At 33.6% G+C, this 19,483-nt stretch overlaps 1 protein-coding gene and 1 non-coding gene across 2 annotated transcripts in view; both read right to left on the bottom strand.

The window, feature by feature from the left end:
* KIF18A (kinesin family member 18A) overlaps positions 1 to 19,483 on the bottom strand; it is an 80,076-nt gene that overhangs the window by 27,704 nt on the left and 32,889 nt on the right. Inside the window, exons 11-13 of the mRNA XM_007119880.4 lie at positions 18,283 to 18,447; positions 12,089 to 12,210; positions 5,108 to 5,343 (exon numbers count right to left, since the gene is read on the bottom strand). Of these exons, the coding sequence (XP_007119942.2) occupies positions 5,108 to 5,343; positions 12,089 to 12,210; positions 18,283 to 18,447 (523 nt within the window). The remainder of the gene's footprint in view (positions 1 to 5,107; positions 5,344 to 12,088; positions 12,211 to 18,282; positions 18,448 to 19,483) is intronic.
* LOC112063655 (U6 spliceosomal RNA) lies at positions 13,824 to 13,930 on the bottom strand. The gene has a single exon (XR_002891097.1). It is a non-coding gene; the product is annotated as a U6 spliceosomal RNA (small nuclear RNA).

Genomic DNA, 19,483 nt, shown 5'->3' on the forward strand with positions numbered 1-19,483 from the left:
AACATCCTAAATTCCTAACAATAGAGTACAGATTATATCAATTACAGTTAATCTCATCAGATTTTTAAAAAGTGTGCGTGTTTTAAATACAAAGAATGTAGCTGATCTAGTAAATACTTTTTAAAGCACCAAAAATAAAATATTCAAACCCCACAGCATTTAGTAATTTTGAAATTTAACAACAAAACCACTTGACATTACAGGAGTATAGGAAAAAAGTCAGTGGCTCATGTATAAGCTTAAGATGAATGAGACACATTTGACTCATGTTTTGCTTGAGTTGAATTTTACTTCTAAAATTTGTTAAGACTATTGATAAATTTTAGCAATATGTGCTATTTGGCTATTGCTTAATGTCTTTAGAACTTCAAGTGTAAATTTCACTATTTATACTTTTTAAAATGAACTACTTCAATATTCTAAGACTAAGAAAAATAAACATTTATAAATGCACTCACTTTATGCCCCTTCCCTGTTATTCATCTTTGACTCTCTCTTCATAATGAATATAACATACATAACTCATGGAATGAACAAGACATACTAAGCAAATAGTTAATCTATAAAATCACTTGAATATTAAAATAATAAAGTAAGAACAAAACATAATAAAAACAAAACCTGCCTTCTGATACATTTTCAGAAGAAAGTTCATGATTATAAAAGGTAACATAACCTCAATAATCTTTCCTTTTGAATATGTTGTGAAAAAGAATTCAGAACCAAATAAATGTTTTGTTTTACTGTTGACAAGTATAGTCTATGCAATTACACTGTAAGTGAAATACAGATTTTAAAATAAGGGATAATTATCACATAGCAGGTGGTCAGTATTTCTTAATCTTGGTGTTAAAACTCTATTTCCTCTCCAACATCTTGAATGCACTATAAATAAAGAATCAAGGCCCCAAAGGTATGAGAGAATCTGAAAAAAATCTTAAGTTTTCCTTCTAGTGATCTCAACGAGGTCACTTCTGATGAAGATAATGCTTTATTAAGAGAAAAAGAATATACATATAACCCCAACTTGCCTGTCATCTTAATGTAAAGATATAGTATAGGAAACCTAATAATAAGAGACCTAGGTAATTCAAAGCAACCTCTCTACAGAAGGCAAGAAAAAATCTGAACAAAATAGAAAAAACTTGAAGGCTTGAAGGCACAGGAGAACTAACAAGATTGTGAAGAATTACAGGCAGGTATCAGGAGGAAGTTGAAGGCTCAGGAAAGTAATCTCTGCATTTACAGCTATTTTCCCCTTAAGGTTATTTGCTGATGCTGGAGGTGGCAGAACAGCTTAGTAACATTGTTGAGAGCTTTGTAGGACTGGGATGCAGGAACCGGAATTTAGTGCCTACCAAAGGGAGTTCTTCCTAAACCCTCCCCAATTTGAGGTGGGGCACAGCTAAACTCCACAGGGTAAACTAGGAGTAGGCAGGCCCTCGCAGAAGCTGAAGTTCAGTTTCAAATTATCTCAGTCTCTAAAACTGGACTGAAACGATTTTAGACTGCTAAAGCCAAAAGGAGCCTGGAATAAGCAAATATTAATCCTCTCTGAGGAAGACATTGTTATCAGAAGCCTCAAAGGATTTCTACAAACGATTCTGCAAATACATGTGGGATGCACAAAAATTAGCATGCATTCAAGGAAATGCACGTGAAAGAAATCCAGCAGAAAGAGAACAGAAACAGACGCAGTGGGTTCTAGGCTTGGGAATTCTCAGGCACAGACTTCACCCACCGTATTCAGTGAGAATTTCTGCAAAGAAATGGAAACTATAAAAAAAGAATCAAATGGAAATTCTGGAATTGAAATATAACTGAGATAGGGAACTTGATGGATTTAAGAACCATTTGACACAGCTGAAAAGAGAAACTACAGAATATGTGAAAAGAAATTTCCAGGAAGAGAAAAAACAATGAAAAGCAGAAGAGAGTAAAAGGCATAGGTAAGACAATAAGAAGGTACCATGTAATATAATTGGAGTCTCAGAAGTAGAGAAGAGAATAAAAGTGGCAGAAGCAATATTTGAAGATATAATGGTTAAGAACTTTACAAAACTGCTGAAAAATAATGCAGACACAAATGCAGAGAGTCCTGTTGAACCCAAGTAAGAGAGGTAGAAATAAAATTACATTTAGGCACAATATAGCAAAACTACTAAGACCCAAAGACAAAGAGAAAACATTTTAGGAAACAAGAAGTCAGATTATATTCAAAGAAGCAACACTTAGAATGAAAGCTGGCTACAAAAGCAGCAACAAAAACCAGGAGATAATGAAATGATATCTTTAAAGTGCTCAAATAAAAGAACACCAAACTGGAATTCTATACCCAGCTAAAGAGTCTTCAAGAAAATAAGTAAGATACATACATCTTCAGAAGTAATTGAGGTTATGAAATTTAAGATAGGGAGGTTATTTTAGATTATCTGATGGGCTCAATCTAATCATATGAGCGCTTAAAAGCAAAAACTTTCTATAACTGTAGGCAGAAGAGATGAGGCAGAAGGGAAGGTAAGAGGATCTGAAGCATGCGAATGACTTGACCTGCCTTTGTTGGCTAGGAGATGAAGTGATGAAGAGGGCGACATGCTAGGGAATAGGGGTGACCTCTAAAAACTGAGTGCCTGCACAATGCCAGGTACTTTGGCAAGTTTGGACTTGCTCTGAATTCGAGCTGCCTGGCCAATAGCCAACAAGAAAACAGGGACCTCAGCCCTACAGCCACACAGAACTGAATTCTGCAAACAACCAGCATGAGCTTAGAAGCACGTTCTCCCCCAGAATCTCCAGATAGGAGACCCAACTAGCTGACACCTCGATTTCAGCCTGTGATACCTGAGGCTGAGTAACCAACTGAGCCTGCTGGACTTCCAATCTACAGAACTCTGAGATAATAAATCAGTGTTATTTTAAGTTGATATGTTTGTGTTAATTTTTTAGCATTGCAATAGAAGACTGATATAAATGGAAAAATCCACAGTAAAAGATGAAGTTTTTAATAGTTCACCTCAGTATATGATAGAACATGAATTAAAAAATAAGTCAGTAAGAACAAGATTTGAAGAACACAACCAATTTGACCTGACTTAATATATTCTTTAAAAGCATAATTGAAACATTTACACCAACTCTATGCTGGGCTTTAAAGAAGTCTCCACAAACTTCAAAGAATTAAAATCACTAAAAATAAGAGTTGCAAATTTAAAAAGAATATACATTAATTTATTGTTGCTGTTATTACTTTGGGTTAAGGTAAAGATGAGACATAAACAAATGTAAAATCTCATAAACATTTGTATAAGAAAATTTTTGGAGAGTTTGACAGATCATTTTAATAAAAAAAAAAATTATGTGTCCTCTGACCCGGCAAATTAGTTCCTAGGCAACTGGTACACATGCAGACATGGGAATACAGTAGTCTCCCCTTATCCACGGGGGGGAAACATTCCAAGACTACCAGTGGATACCTGAAACTGCAGATAGCACTGAACCATATATTTACTATGGTTTTTTTTTTTTTCCCATACATATCTACCTAAGGTAAAGTGTAATTTATAAATTAGGCACAGTAAGAGATTAACAACAATAATTAATAATAAAATAGAACAATTCTAACAATATACTGTAATGAAAGTTTGTAACTGTGGACTCACTCTCTCAAAATATCTTCTTGTACAAATTTAATGCCTTTTCCATCTGAACTAAGCACTTAACCATGCATTGTGACCATAACTTTTGCAATTTGAGGTCCAAGAGCAAAACTAACATGAATTTCTTCTTCCTTCTTCATGACTTCATGGATAGAATATTCGTTCTTCTCATAAATTTTAGCAACTACAGCATGTGATTTATTTTTCTTTCCTTATTAAGTCTAGAATTTTCACCTTTTCACTTAAAAGGAAGCTCTTTATGGCTTCTCTATGGCAAACCCAAAATTGCTAGCATCACTACTCTTGCACTTTGGGGCCATTATTAAGTAAAATAAGGGTTACTTAAACACAAGCACTGCAATACTGTGACAGTCGATCTGATAACCAAGACGGCTACTAAATGACAAACGGGAAGAATATGATGGACAAAGAGATGATTCACATCCTGGGCAGGACAGAGTAGGGCAGCATGAGATTTTATCATGATACTCAGAATGGTGTGCAATTTAAAACTTATAAAGTTTTTATTTCTGAAATTTTCCATTTAACATTTTTGGACCTCAGCTTAACTGCAAGTAACTGAAATGGTGGAAAGTGAAACTGCAGATAAGGGAGGACTACTGTATATGGGCATGCTCTCTGACATGCACTGTTCACCAACAGAACAATGGTTAAGTAAATGATGGTACATCAATTCTCACAACTATTAAAAACAATGCTAGATTCTTTATGTATGTACCCTAAAACTGTTCAAATAAACTAAACAAATAAAAAAAGTTGTAGTTTAATATATATACAATATGCTAGCATTCATGTGAAATGTAACAAAAAGCTAATGAGTTAATTATCTAATACAAATATTATACACACACTGTAATGATAACCAAACTGTTAATAGGCATTTATCTCTAAGATAGCACAGAAGATTGAGGTTCTGGGAAAAGTTGAAGAGGGCACTCTACTGCTATAGAATCTGAATATTTTAAAACCAAGATTATATGTTAGTTTTTCAATTAAAATGTCCCATGCACACGTTTATGAGAGCAGAGACATCAAGTGATCTGCCAACAGAAAAACAGTAAATTCTACACTATTAGTTGATCTTAAGAACATACAAGATTGTTATGTATTACAGAATATAATATTCTTAATTATAATCTTCAGTCTTTAATAGAGGTTAAATTTTAAAGAAGGGTGGAAGTAAAATTATCTTATCAAAAAAGGTAAAATAAAATAACTTCACTGCTAGAATTATTTAGAACATCAAGCATACTTATTCTTATACCTTTGAAAGATACTGGTTAATTGAAATGATTCTGAAGTTAATTCTCCCATTTTCACAAAATAGCAAACCTACTAAAAAATTAACTGTTCTGTTGATTGATATTATAACAGAGGCTACTCCTTAGAAATAATGTTTATTTACTTAATGAAATAAAAGCTGTACTTACAACAAGGAGAAGACTGAACTGGTCCAAGTTGTGGAAAGGTCATAAGAATAGAAACCCCTGGTAGATCATTTTGCTTTGCATGTTCAGTAGTTTGGTCAGCCCAAACCACCACTTTCTTCCTCTCTACCAAATGTTCAATTTCTCTGAAGTCAGACTCAAAAGTAGTATTTAACAGGCCAGATTCTTTTAATGCACAATACTGTTTTCTTAGGGCTGGAAGTAAAGCATTCAATACTCTGCATACAGAAGGTGACAAGAAAAGAGAGATAAATACTAAATTTTAAATACATTATTATGGTTCTATATAACATCCAAAGTAATAGCATTTGATTAAAATGGTTCCCTGTACATATTTTCCTTTAGAATATTTCAATCAAATACCTCAAATATTCTTAATACATTAAGTATAGATTGGAAAGAATGTTGGATGGGAATTACAAGCACCAGGCTGTAGTCTCAGCGAGTCTTCACTTGCTTCTATGACCTTGGATAAGGCACTACCTGAGGTTTCTCCTCTATAATGTGGGGTACAACTGGACAGCCACTACTTTCAATAGGAGATTGCTTTCAGAACTATGCAAAGCATAATGTGATTTACAAATCAAAAATATTGTTATTGTTATTAAATAGTATGAGATTGAAATGAAATATTAATACACTGTCAAATGATGAAGCTCAACTTAGGTATATAAGATTTAAAAAATAACAAATGAACAAAAGTCAACTTTCCTTGAAGTTAGCTCTTCATGAGCTAAAGCAATAGCTTTCAAAGCCATTTAAAGGAAAAATTGTGGAAAAGTATGGTGGGTACAGGAAAATGATGGGGCATTGGATTCTTGGCTCTGATTCAAAATCTCGCCTATTGCTGTCAATCAGAGCAGTACTAAATGCATCTTTTTATGTATTAGATCTCCATGAAGAGTGTTCACTGAAGAAATGCCAGAATTAAAAAGTTATAAGTGGTTCCTAACTTTTATATCAACGAAGACATCAAACAACATGAATAATCTTGAAATGACTTAGTCCTGGTGTTCCAGCTGACTCATAACACCCAGAAGAACAGAACCATCTGAAGTAGGAATAGGGCAATGGGAAAAGAATAGGCACTAAATTTAACACTTAAGGAAATAATTGCTTTATTATCTAAGAATCTTAAATATTTAGATAGCAGTACAAATAAATAGTCTGTGGCATTTTTCTTTTTGGTGATAGTGGGGAGTACGCCATTTAAGCCAAGTAGGTAACAACTGTAGGGAAAAATCATTAATCAGAAAGTCAATAAAAACAATTATTTACAACTGCTTTCCTTTTGGAAAGTCTAGAATTTTGATTCACCCTGCTAGGCACAGGGCGCCTATTCAACCAGCTCCCAATAAAAATCCAGGACACTAAGTGTCAGCCTAACGAGATTCCAAAGTAGACATCATTTCACATGGGTCATTACAACTTTCTTCTGGAGAACTTAAGCACAACTGTGTGGGTCCACTGGATGAGGACACTTGAAAGCTTACAACTAACTGGTTTCCTTTGTTCTTTGCCCCATTTACCTTTGCCTTTTGCTGATTTTGTTTTGTATGCTTTCACTCTAATAAATCATAACCATGGAGTCAACTATACGATGGGTTCTGTGAGTCATCCTAGTAAATTATCAAACATGGAGGTGGTCTCAGGGGCCCAGGACATACGTTATTTATGTATGTATGTGTGCATGTATGTATGTATTTATGCATTCATTCATTTATTTTTAAGTTTTTGGACTCGATATTGGTATACATTGCAAAATGATCATCACAATAAGTCTAGTTAATATCTGTCACAGAATTCTTTTTCTTCTGATGAGAACTTTTAAGATCTACTTTCTTGGCAACTTTCAAATATGCAGTACAGTATTATTAACCATAGTTGCCATGCTGTACATTACATCTCCATGATTTACTTAATAATTGGAAGTTTGTACTTTGTGACTCCCTTGACCAATTCCCCATCCCTGCCCCCAACACCCCACCACCAACCTGTATAATCTGTTCTCTTTATCTATAAACTTGGGTTTTGTTTTTGTTTTTTGCAGCAATGAACACAGGTGTACTTTATTTTTTGTTAGTGTTTTCATTTTCTTTGGATAAATACCCAGAAGTGGAACTGCTGTATTATATGACAGATATTTTTACCTGCCTATGTTTTCTACTCAGGGTTTTATGGCTTCAGATCTTACGTACAAGTTTTTAATCCATTTTGAGTTAATACAATTTTGTGTATGGTGTAAGATATTCTTTGGCTTGTTGCTGTGCACTTTTCCCAGCACCTTTTATTGAAGAGACTATCCATTCCCTATTGTATATTCTTGGCACCTTTGTTGTAAATTAATTGACCATATATGCATGGGATTATTTCTGGGCTCTCTATTCTGTTCCATTGATCTATGTGTCTGCTTTTGTGCCAGTACTATACTGTTTTGATTACTATTGCTTTGTAGTGTAGTTTTAAATTGGGAGTGTGGTCCCTCACACTTTGTCTTTCTCAAGAATGCTTTGGTTCTTTGGAGTCTTTTGTGGTTCCACACAAATTTTAGAATTGTTTGTTCTAGTTCTGTGAAAAATGCCATTGAGTATTGATAGGGATTGTTCTAAATCTGTAGATTGCTTTGGGGAGAATGGACATTGTAACAATACTAATTCTTCCAATCCATAAGCATGGAGTATATTTCCATTTATTTGTGTCTTCTTCAATTTCTTTCATGAATGTCTTATAGTTTTCAGTGTACAGGTCTTTCCCCTCCTTGGTTAAATTTATTCCTAGGTATTTTATTCTTTTTGGTGCAATTGTAAATGGAATTGTTTTCTCAATTTCCTTTTGGATAGTTTGTTATTAGTGTATAGAAACACAACAGATTTCTGTATATTGATTTTTGTATGCTGCAACTTTACTGAATTTGTTTATTCTAATAGTTTTCTGGTTGTGTCTTCAGAGTTTTCTGTATATAATATCATGTCATTGGCAAAAGTGACAGTTTTACTCCTTCCTTTTGAATTTAGATGCCTTTTATTTCTTTTTCTTGTCTGACTGCTGTGGCTGGGACTTCTAATACCATGTTGTTTTTTTTTTAAGATAATTTTTATTAGGGTATAGTTGATTTACAATGTTGTGTTAGTTTCTGCTGTACAGCAAAGTGAATGAGTTTTACACATACATATATCCACTATTTTTTAGATTCTTTTCCCATGTAGGTCATTACAGAATATTGAGCAGAGTTCCCTGTGATATACAGTAGGTTCTTATTAGTTATCTATTTTATATATAGTAGTGTGTACATGTTGAATAAAAGTGGCAAGAGTGGGCATCTTTGTCTTCTTCCTGATCTTAGAGGAAAAGCTTTTCAGCTTTTCACCACTGAGTATGATGTTAGCTGTTGGCATGTCATATATGGTCTTTATTATGTTGAGGAATGTTCCCTCTATAATCACTTTGTTGCAAGTTTAATCATAAATGGATATTAAATTTTGTCACATGCTTTTTCTGCATCTATTGAGATGATCACATGATCATCCTTATCCTTCATTTTGTTATCACACTGATTGATTTGCAGATGCTGAACCATCCTTGCATCTCTGGAATAAACCCCACTTGATTGTGGTGTATGATCCTTTTAAAGTATTGTATTGGTCAATTTGGTTTGCTAATATTTTGTTGACGATTTTTGCATCTATGTTCATCAGGGATATTGGCCTGAAATTTTCTTCTCTTGTTCTATCCTTGTCTGGCTTTGGTGTCAGGGTAATGCTAGCCTATAAATGAGTTTGGAAGTGTTCCCTCCTCTTCTATTTTTTAATTGAAAGAGTTTGAGAAGAATTGGTATTAACTTTTGTTTGAATGTTTGATAGAATTAGCCAGTAAAGCCATCTGGTCCTGAACTGTTGCTTGTAGGAAGGTTTTTAGTACTAATCCAATCTCCTTACCAGTAATTGGTCTGTTCAGATTTCTTATTTCTTCATGATTCAGTCTTGGCAGGTTTTATATTTCTAGCAATTTATCCATTTCTAGGTTGTCCAATTTGTTGCTATATAATTGTAGTAGTCTCTAAGGATACTTTGTATTTGTGTAGTATCAGTTGTAACATCTCCACTTTCACTTCTGATTTTAATTATCTGAGCCTTCTCTCTGTTTTTCTCCATGAGTCTAGATAAAGGTTTGTCAACTTTATCTTTTCAAAGAAGCAGCTCTTGGTTTCTTTGATCTTTTCTATTGTATTTTAGTCTCTATTTCACTTATTTCTGTTCCAATCTGTGCTATTTCCTTCCTACTACTAACTTTGGGCTTTATTCTTATTTTTCTGTTTGTCTAGTTTCTGATTTTGCTTTTGATTTCTTCTTTGATGAACTGGTTGTTCAGTAGCATGTTGTTTAATCACTTATTTGTAAATTTTCCAGTTTTCTTTTTGGAATCATTTCTAGTTTTATACCACTGTGGTCAGAAAATATGCTTAAAATGATTTCAATTTTCTTAGATCTGTTAAGACTTATTTTGTGGCCTAAGATATGATCTATCCTGGAGAATGTCACATGTGCAGTTTAGAAGAATGTATATTCAGTGGCTTTTGTATGGAATGTTCTGTATATATCTGTAAAGTTTGTCTAGTGTAACATGTTGTTTAAGGAAGATGTTTCCTTATTGATTTTCTGTCTGGATGACCCATCCATTGATGTGAGTGGGGTATTAAAGTCCCTTATTCTTACTGTATTGCTGTCTATTTCTCATTATGTCTATTAATATTTGCTTTATATATTTAGGTTCTCTTATGTCAGGTGCATAAATATTTACAAATGTTATATCCTCTTGTTGGACTGACCTCCTTTATCATTATGTAATGCCGAACTTTGTCTCTTATTACAGTCTTTGTTTTAAAACCTATTTTGTCTGATATAAGTACAGCTACCCCAGCTTTCTTTTGGTTTCCATTGCATGGGATACCTTTTTCCATCCCTTAACTTTCAGTCTGTGAATTGTCTTTATGTATGAAATGAGTCTCTTGTAGGCAGCATATAGATGGGGCTTGTTTTTATATCCATTCAGACACTCTGTCTTTCGATTGGAGCATTTAGTACATTTACATGTAAAGTAATTATTAACAGGTATGTACTTACTGCCATTTTATTAATTCTTTTTTGGCTGTTTGGTAGTTACTCCGTTCCTTTCTTCTCTTGTTCTCTTCCTTTGTGGTTTGATGACTGTCTTTAGTGGCATGCTTAATTCCTTTCTTATTATCTTTTGTGTATCTACTATAGGTTTTTGCTTGGAAGTTTCCATGAGGCTTACATATAACAACAAATTTATAACAGTCTATTTAAAGCTGGTAGCCACTTAAGTTCGAATGCATTCTGAAGGTCTACGTTTTCATTCCCCATCACATTTTACGTTTTTGACATTATATTTTATATCTTTTTATCTTGCGTATGCCTTAAGGAATTATTGTAGTTAGTTATTTTTACTACTTTCTTCTTTTAACCTTCATATTAGCTTTATAAGTGACTGATGAACTCCTTTAGCTCTTGCTTGTCTGGAAAACTCTTTTATTTCTTCTTCAATTCTGAATGATAACTTTGCTAGGTAGTCTTCTTGGTTGAAAATTTTTTTCTTTCAGCACTCTGAATATATACTAAATCTTTTTTTTGGTTTGTTTCCACTCTGTAAGCTCAGACTAAGACAGTACATCACATCCATTATTTTTTGTCATTTAATCTTTTTAAAATTGTTATAAGGAAAGTATGATAATTTAACATATAAGAAAACTAAGGGTTAGTGAGGTAAAATAATTTATGCAAGGTTATAGTGCTCATATAAACTAGAATTCAAGACCAACTCTAAAACTCATACGCTTTCTACTATATTGTATTGCCTCTGTAATGCTTTGGTTCACCAATTTTCAAAGTTAGAAATCTTTTTGCCCATTTTGAGGCAAAAATGTGTCTTAAATATATTAATCTATTTGTATGGTATATCAAATACAGTATGGTCAAAATAAATTAATGTTTCTTTGATAACTTTAACTCTTGCAGGTGGTGTGAGTACAAGTAAATGAATGTTCAATGTATGCTCTAGGTATAAATATAGAAAGTATGGGGAGAGCAGGGTGAGCTTCTATCCACAGGATAATATTTCCCTAAAGTTTTTCCTTCCCTTTTTCTTCTTCTTTTAAAAAATAACTATGCTAATATAATTTCCTTTAAATCAAAAGTATGGAAAATTAATTACCAGTTATTTGAGAACACTAGAAGAACTCCAGTAGAATTTTAGATTGGCAGAAAGCCCTTAGAGAAATAAATTTCTCATTTTTACAGAGCATGAAAGTGACACCTAAGGAGTTGACTGACATATCCAAGGTAATAAAAATAAAGATCAAGTTATACTTTTTTACTATTACGTTTCAAAAATTAAAAGGTTTTACTACTGAGTTAGTAGAGAGAGCATGAAAGAGCTACTATAGCATCACTTAAAACTTGGGACATGATGTTAAAAAATATACACTTTTAATAACTTCATTTTAATGATAGCAAAAAATCATTCTGGAATTATGAATGCTTAAAAACTGTCTACTTAAAAATTCAGTTGGTATTAATAGTAGTCGTTTCTCGGAGGGGACAAGGATGGCTAGAGGACAGGTAGAAGACAGACTCTTTTTCACTATAGAGGCATCTTTGAAATTTTGTATTACATGACATATATTACATAAAAATAATAAATTAAAAAATGTTTTCAAAATTATAAAGCACTATAAAAAATTAGAGGAGAAGAACAACATCCTTTATACTTTCTCGATGTTTTCTAACTCTGCATGATTTCTGATGCTGGCAGACACTTAAAAAAAAATATGTACCTTGTACTGGATAAAATTAAATTTTCTGGCAATGGAAAACTAAACTTCTATGCTTCAGGTTCCTTAGGTCTATAGTATTAAAATTTTTAGAACAGGTAAATCCATGTACTTACGCCTCCGTCTGCCTGTGTTGCTGTTCTTGAAGACAAGCTAGATCCATCATATGTTTAATTTGTGCTTTCAAATCTTTGTTCTGGAGGTGTAAATGGTGGTAATGAAGTTCTTTATTGAGTTCCTGGGGAAAACAATACAAACTATACCTCAGATTCATTTAAAAATATTAGAATTAAATCAATTTTAATAAAACTTGTTTTATATTGGTGTCAATAGTTTTAATTCTTAAAAATATGAAGTGGTATGTTTAGGAACAATTTGAAAAACAAGTGTTCTGGTACACGTGGTCTATGACTTAAAAGTTTCAAATTTCCTCAGAAACTGAACATCAGGAACTCAGAACAAATTTTACTATAGTGACAGTTTCTTGGTCTACCCAACTTGTTCATAATCCTTTGAAAGTACATGAATATGGCCCGTTTTTGCTTAAATGTCACTTCTTTAGGGAGGCTTTCCCTAAGCTTTACATTTAAAGATGGACATTCTCCACCCCGATAGTTTCTGCCATAGCATTGATTAGTAACAAGTCCATTTATTTATTTGTTCATAGATTCTCCATATTAGAATGTAAGGTACACCACCAGGACAGGAGCTATGCCAATACAATAAAAGTTTCATACAATAAAAATCTCTTGGGGAATTCCCTGGCAGTCCAGTGGTTAGGGCTCTATGCTTCCACAGCAGGGGGCATAGGTTTGATCCCTGGTTGGGGAGTTAAGATCCCACATGCCGCGAGCTGTGGCCAAAAAAAAAAAAAAAAAAAAAAAATTCTTACCTTCACCCAGTCTTGGTATAAGCTTCATTCTAGGCCAAAAGTGTAAAAGTTTTTGTAGGCTCCCTTATGTGCATATGCCCAAATGTTCTCTAATCTACCACCTAAAATTACTTATCTTTTCTCAAATCTACTAAACCTTAAGTATGGAAAACGTCAGCTAAATGGATACACTAAAGTATGAATGGTAATAATCCAGTAGCATTCTCAGAATCTTAAACTGGAAAAATTTTAGTTAATAAAATAAAACGGAGTGAAATATTTTGGACATTGTAAGGGGCTGAGATAAAAATCCTATAAGCAGGGGAGCTGTGCCTGGAAACTTCCTACAGATAATTCCCAAAATCCATTTTAGGTTTTCAATACTCCTTCCCAACCTGCAGTTGGCCACTGATTCTCTGTAAGCTTAAAGTTATTTTTTTTCTTCTTCTTTTTTGTAATACTTCCTAAGCCAGTGGTGGGCACTATGACAGGGAAACAATGTAATTCTATGTGTCTGAGATATAGTAAAGTTGGGGGTTGTTTATTCACATGATTCATAATTATATTTCAAGAAATACAGCAAGTATTTTAGAGCAAACACTCTTTAGGGAGTCAGGATGATACGGTTAGAGCACTGGCCTATGAATCAGGTGATTTTAGAGATGTCTCAACTATGACACAAATGCTACCTGGAGCCCAAAATATGGTCTTTATGGAGATCAGTTTACTTGACTAAAATTTAAGAGCTTGCCTAGATGATCTCTTTAGTCTTTTCCAGTCAAAAAATTCAATGACCCTAACAGTATGAACATGTTTGTCAAATATTCCACCTTTTCTCTCTCTTTTTTTTTTTAACATCTTTATTGGAGTATAATTGCTTTACAATGGTGTGTTAGTTTCTGCTTTACAACAAAGTGAATCAGTTATACATATACATATGTACATATGTATACATATGTACATACATATGTTATACATATAAAAATATGGAACGCTTCACGAATTTGCGTGTCATCCTTGTGCAGGGGCCATGCTAATCTTCTCTGTATCGTTCCAATTTTAGTATATGTGCTGCCGAAGCGAGCACCACCTTTTCTCTTAAAAAAAAAAACAAAAAAACCTTCTTTATTTACTCCCTCTGTTAATCTATTTTTTTTTTTTTTTTGCGGTATGCGGGCCTCTCACTGTTGTGGTCACTCCCGTTGCGGAGCACAGGCTCCGGACGCGCAGGCTCAGCGCCCATGGCTCACGGGCCCAGCCGCTCTGCGGCATGTGGGATCTTCCCGGACAGGGGCACGAACCCGTGTCCCCTGCATCGGCAGGCGGACTCTCGACCACTGCGCCACCAGGGAAGCCCATATTAATCTTACTGTTTTATCTTCTTGCACCACTCTTAAAGAGACAAGCCTTGATTGTATAATTATTTTAGTCAATAATAGTTCTTGGCTAGTTTGTTGTCTTTGAAAAACCAAGTTTACAATTTGAATCTTATTCTTGTTTAGATACACTAATGACTGAATCTGATTGGAAGCGCATAGCCTATTATAAGAGCTACGGGGAGGTTAGCAATAGCTGAAGTAAGAATATAATGAGAGGTAATATATAAAACGTGAAAGGTCTTCAGGTGCCATGCCAGACCTGGGAAATCTTAATAGAGTTTATATTAGGGAGAAAGTACTGAAGAGTGATATGATCGGAGTTACCTTTTAGAAAGCTCATTTTGCTTGCAGTAGAGAGAATGAATTGCAGTAGAATACGAATGGAAGCATAAAGGTCAAATGTAGCAGTCCAATAATGGGGGCTGGGAGTCTGAATTAGGGTAGTGGCAGGGGAGATACAGAGAAGTGGATAAATTTGAGAGGTTAAGAGGTAGATAATGCAGGAGGGTATAGAAAAAAGGGCAGCAATTTGAAAGTCACAGTACCGGATCTCTGTCCAGAGTTGTACAACTGTGGATAAATCTTTTCACAAAGTTATGTCTCAGTTTGTTTATGTAAGAAATAATGGCTTACACGTAGATAACTGTTTCAGCTGTGAAAATATCCACAGGAAAAAAAATTGAGAGTGGGATTAGGGTGATGGGAATGGAAACAGCTTTAATTTTAATTTTTCCAAATTATTCATAATAAAATGCATTAAAAAACAATAATTTAAAAATCAATTCCAGATTCATATTCAGGTGTGAAAAGTCCTGTTTAAAAGAGTTATAGAAGACAGATTATTAGAAAAATTAGATTTGACCGTGGTGAAAGAATTTAAATTTATTGAAAATAACCTGAACAATATTAACTTTATAAATGCTACTAAGTAGCCAAAAAAAAAAATAGCAATAATAATACTACTAAAAAGAATACTGTACCATTTTAAAAACTGGGAGCTTAAGATAAATATGGGAAAACAAAGTCAAACTAGTAAATATCTACAATTGATTTTTTTGCTTCTTTTAATATTAAAAAGTTCTTAAGTACTCCTCTAGCTGGAGTTGCTATATTTTAGACTGTTGATTACACAAATGTACTAGATTATAAGTATAATGTAAATTAAGCAAGGCTATTGAGAGATGAAAATAACATTTTAAAACGTATATCTATATATATTAATTCTTTTTATGAATATAATGCCACTTGAACTGTACACCTAAAACTGGTAAATTTTATGTTATATTTTACCATATGCCAAAAACATTTTTTAGACCCTTCATGAGAAAGTTTTTGCTCACTAGAATGGCTAAATATTCTATTAGAACATCATGGCCGTAAGTAATAGTAAAGAAAACTAATCAAAATACTTGTTATTTTATGTCATTTTGACAATGATCATCTTGAGAATAAGACTTCTTTAGATATACATAGTCTCTAACAAATAAGTGAAACATGACAAATATAAGTGAAACAAACCAAAAACTACTATAAACATTCAACATCTGCTACCTTTTCAAGAGAAACAGCTCTTGCGCACCGAGTGAGAAACACTCATTTGGCCAGGCTATCAGCTGTTTTCTCTGAAAACATATCCAGTCTGTGGCTTGGGGACCCTGACAGGTACTTTGATGGAGGCTGTTGCATTCTATGATCAGCCTCTACAGCTTTAGATTCTCAGATCAAGCATGGAATTTCAGATGTTACCGTTTGAAAGCCTAGTTAATCCCTATTATAGTTTACTGATTAACCACTGTTTTTTTTTGCTTTTTCCTTTTAAGTCATGTAAATATGTCCATTACGTAATCTTAAAAGGAATATGGCATTTTAAAATAAGTGCGCTTTAGTTTTCTTCTAGAGCATATATTCTTAATGTTGTATTAATGGAAAAAATGACCAAAAAAAAAAAGAGTAAAATTGTATGAATGCGACCCCTCCCCCAATCGTCCATCTAGGAGAAGATCTATATATAGCTCTTTAATCAGATTCTCAAAGGCATCTATGACCCAAAAAGGTCAGAAACACTGTTCTGGAGGAGAAATAGCAAACGTATTTTATAATACAGCTAATGCTGCTGTGTTCTTTTTGTGCACACCTTTCTTTGGCTATTGATGTCTATGATGTTGTGGCTTAGAATATTAAACTATTATTTATCAACCACTCATTATGTATTAAGTGGTGCTAGGCCTTTGCATACAGCATTTTATTTAAGTTCATAATGCCTTAAATGTATTTTAAAGATGAGAAGTTAAGACAGTGAAGTTAAACAACTTGCCCAAAGTTATATGGTTAGTGTTAGAGTTAGTATTCAACACAACTATCAACTAATGGAATTACCAACCACTTCAACTCCAGTGTCTATCCTCTTTCCAATATTTACATTCTCGCTATAGGGAATATTCTAAAGTGCTTTGTCAATTAAGTTAAGTTATAAAATCTCATTAAAGTATGCTTTGTACTACATTTAATTCTCAATCTACTGAACTACCTGGCTGGCATACTTTCATCAAGATATTGTGAAGACTTCTAGGATTGCTGATTGTCGATTAAACTGTTGGTTGGCCCTCAAAGAATATCCACACTAAAGAACTATTCAGTCTCTATTTACCTTTGGCTGTCTTCTTAGGAAACAAGCTATCTGCTGCTCACTGCTCCAATTTTACTACCTTGAACTGTCATCATTCACTACTCCTGCTAGTCTCCTCTCCCTTCAGTCTGAGCTTCAGTGTTAAAAGGATGGATGGACATTTATATCGATTTCCCTAGTCATGATGCATTGGCTAATATCTTTAAATTATAACAAAAAATTGATATCTTTGAATATTAACGATCACTAGCTGCATTCATTTGTACTGAATATTTTATACTCCATTTCACCTGTATTTATTTTCAGTTTAATGCTTTTCTAGAAATTTTAAGATTTCAGAGCTGATACATAATATAGACTTTCAGAAGAGCATCATCAAATTAAAGACTTTAGATACTCTTCCTTTAAAAAAAGAGTATAAAAAAGTTGTTCTTTTAAAGTATTAGGTATTTAGAGATCAAAATTAGTTACTTTGTAGCAGTTTGTTTGCTAGCTGCTTATTCCATATTAATTTTCCCCTTCTTTCTTATTAAGAGAACTCTAATTTTGTTCAGGATGATAATATGTCCAGCAAAACACTCACCCTTCCAGATTCCCCTGTATCTAGGGATAGCCACATGACAATTCTAGTCAATTCAGATATGTCTGTTAGGGATTTCAGGAAAAGTTTTTGCTTTCCCAATACAGATATCTCTCTCCCCTTTCTTTCATTCCTCTTCTTCTGGCCTAAGGGTGAACTCAAGACTAAAGATGGAATAGTGTTATCACAACTATGAAAAGAAAAGTATAATGATGACACTGAAGACATTTGGGAGGTACTGTATTAGGAATGAACTGCATACTTCCATAGCTTACTATTGTTAAGGGAGAAAACGATCTGTAACATTGTAGCTGAACACAATTCTGATCTGATTCAGCCATTAACCATCATTACCCATCGCTACTCTTTATAAATATAAACTTTTGCCATTCTAGGTGGAATATCTTCAGTTTAGTACATAAACATAAATGCATACAGCTTTCAAATTGGCTTTCTTTAGCTATAATACAAATAATGCTGACCACATTTAAAACTATTTTTGCACAAAATATCAAGTATTAAAACAAACTTAAATTACCTACATGATGAAACCTCAAGTACAGTCTGAAATAGAATTACTTCATTCTAACTTAAGAGCTCCTCATAAAAGGATGCAATCACTTAAGAATAACATTTAAAAGTAACTTTACTCTTCTGAAAGTATAAGAAAGGCAAATCTAGTAGGTAATCAGGGAGGCAGAAGGTATATTCAGTTAAAAACAGTAAAATGAGTCAAATCTCCGGGAGATGGACCAAAAGTTTCTTATGAAAGATATTTACTCAACAACAAAGACAATGGGTTTAAGGAGCTCAGTTCTTAGAAAATAAATCTGAATATACAAACACATATGTACCTTTGGAATATGACCATTTTGACCTAAGAGTCCCATTTCAGTTTCCACACGATGGAGCCAATTAGTATTCTCATCAAATTGCTTCAGTTCCTCTTCCTTTTTCTTCTCCAGGTAGCAGCGGCGAGTTTTCAACATTGCGAGTCTATGATCTCTTTTGCAAGTGGCCTGAAAAATAATGCATTTAATAGTCAACCTTTTATGATACGTGATGTATGTGATATTAGTACAGTAGTATATTTCCTTTTAAGTGTGCTATTGTTGTCTATTAAATTAGGCTATACTTTTGTACTTAAAGCTATTTCCCCTTTGAAATCTCACAATACTACTGCTTGCAGGAAAACAGGAAGTCGAGTTGTGAGTCATTTTTATAAAATTACATGTTGAGAGTTTATGACTTTAAGAAATACAATGGCCAAATTGAAGACTATCACTTTTTTTTTTTGCCAAAATACATTCCTTTAAATGTTGCATTTGAAAAGTTCATGTGAGGTCTGATAAATCCCATGATTTCCTTATTCAAAACAAAGCAGATACATGTCCTGCTCTTGTCTTTCATTCAGTTTGAAAGATGTGAATAAGTAAAGTATTCTATTGTTGTGGCTTTGTCTACAAGGCCTTTAGATTGGCTGTTGCCAATGAAAGAAAATAGAGCTTATATCCAGGTGTCATAAACATCTGATCTCACCTGATGGTTGGTTCAGGACACATAATGGATAGTCCAAATATTTTTGGTGTTTTACCTACACATGAATTGAGATCAAAACTGGCCTTCTGGTTTTTTACCCCAAGGGTCTTGCACACTATCATGGGCACTGTGGGCCAGAATAGCTTGACCTCTTTGGACTATTTGCCAAAAGACACTAAACTCAATAATCATCAGATGTGATAGCTGGACCTGAGACAACAGATCCCCAAAGATTAGAACAAGCACTTGCAGCTGGTTTTGGAAGTAGGGATGAACAAATCCTATGAAAAAAATGAAAAATGAAAATAAAAATGAAAAAAAATGAAAAAAGGAGCAGGAGCTACATTTGAACTTGATCAAAGACCTACTCTCTTTAGGAGATTAAGTTCTACTTCCTTATTATCTTTTATAAAAGGTAAGTTGACATTTTGAGGAAAAGCTAGCCATTAAAGAAATTTGCAAAAATACGTAATAATGTCACTCTTCTCATTACCTCTTTTTTTTTTTTTTTTTTTT

This window comes from Physeter macrocephalus, chromosome 16 (assembly GCF_002837175.3).
Source record: "Physeter macrocephalus isolate SW-GA chromosome 16, ASM283717v5, whole genome shotgun sequence".
In the NCBI taxonomy this organism is placed as follows: Eukaryota; Metazoa; Chordata; class Mammalia; order Artiodactyla; family Physeteridae; genus Physeter; species Physeter macrocephalus.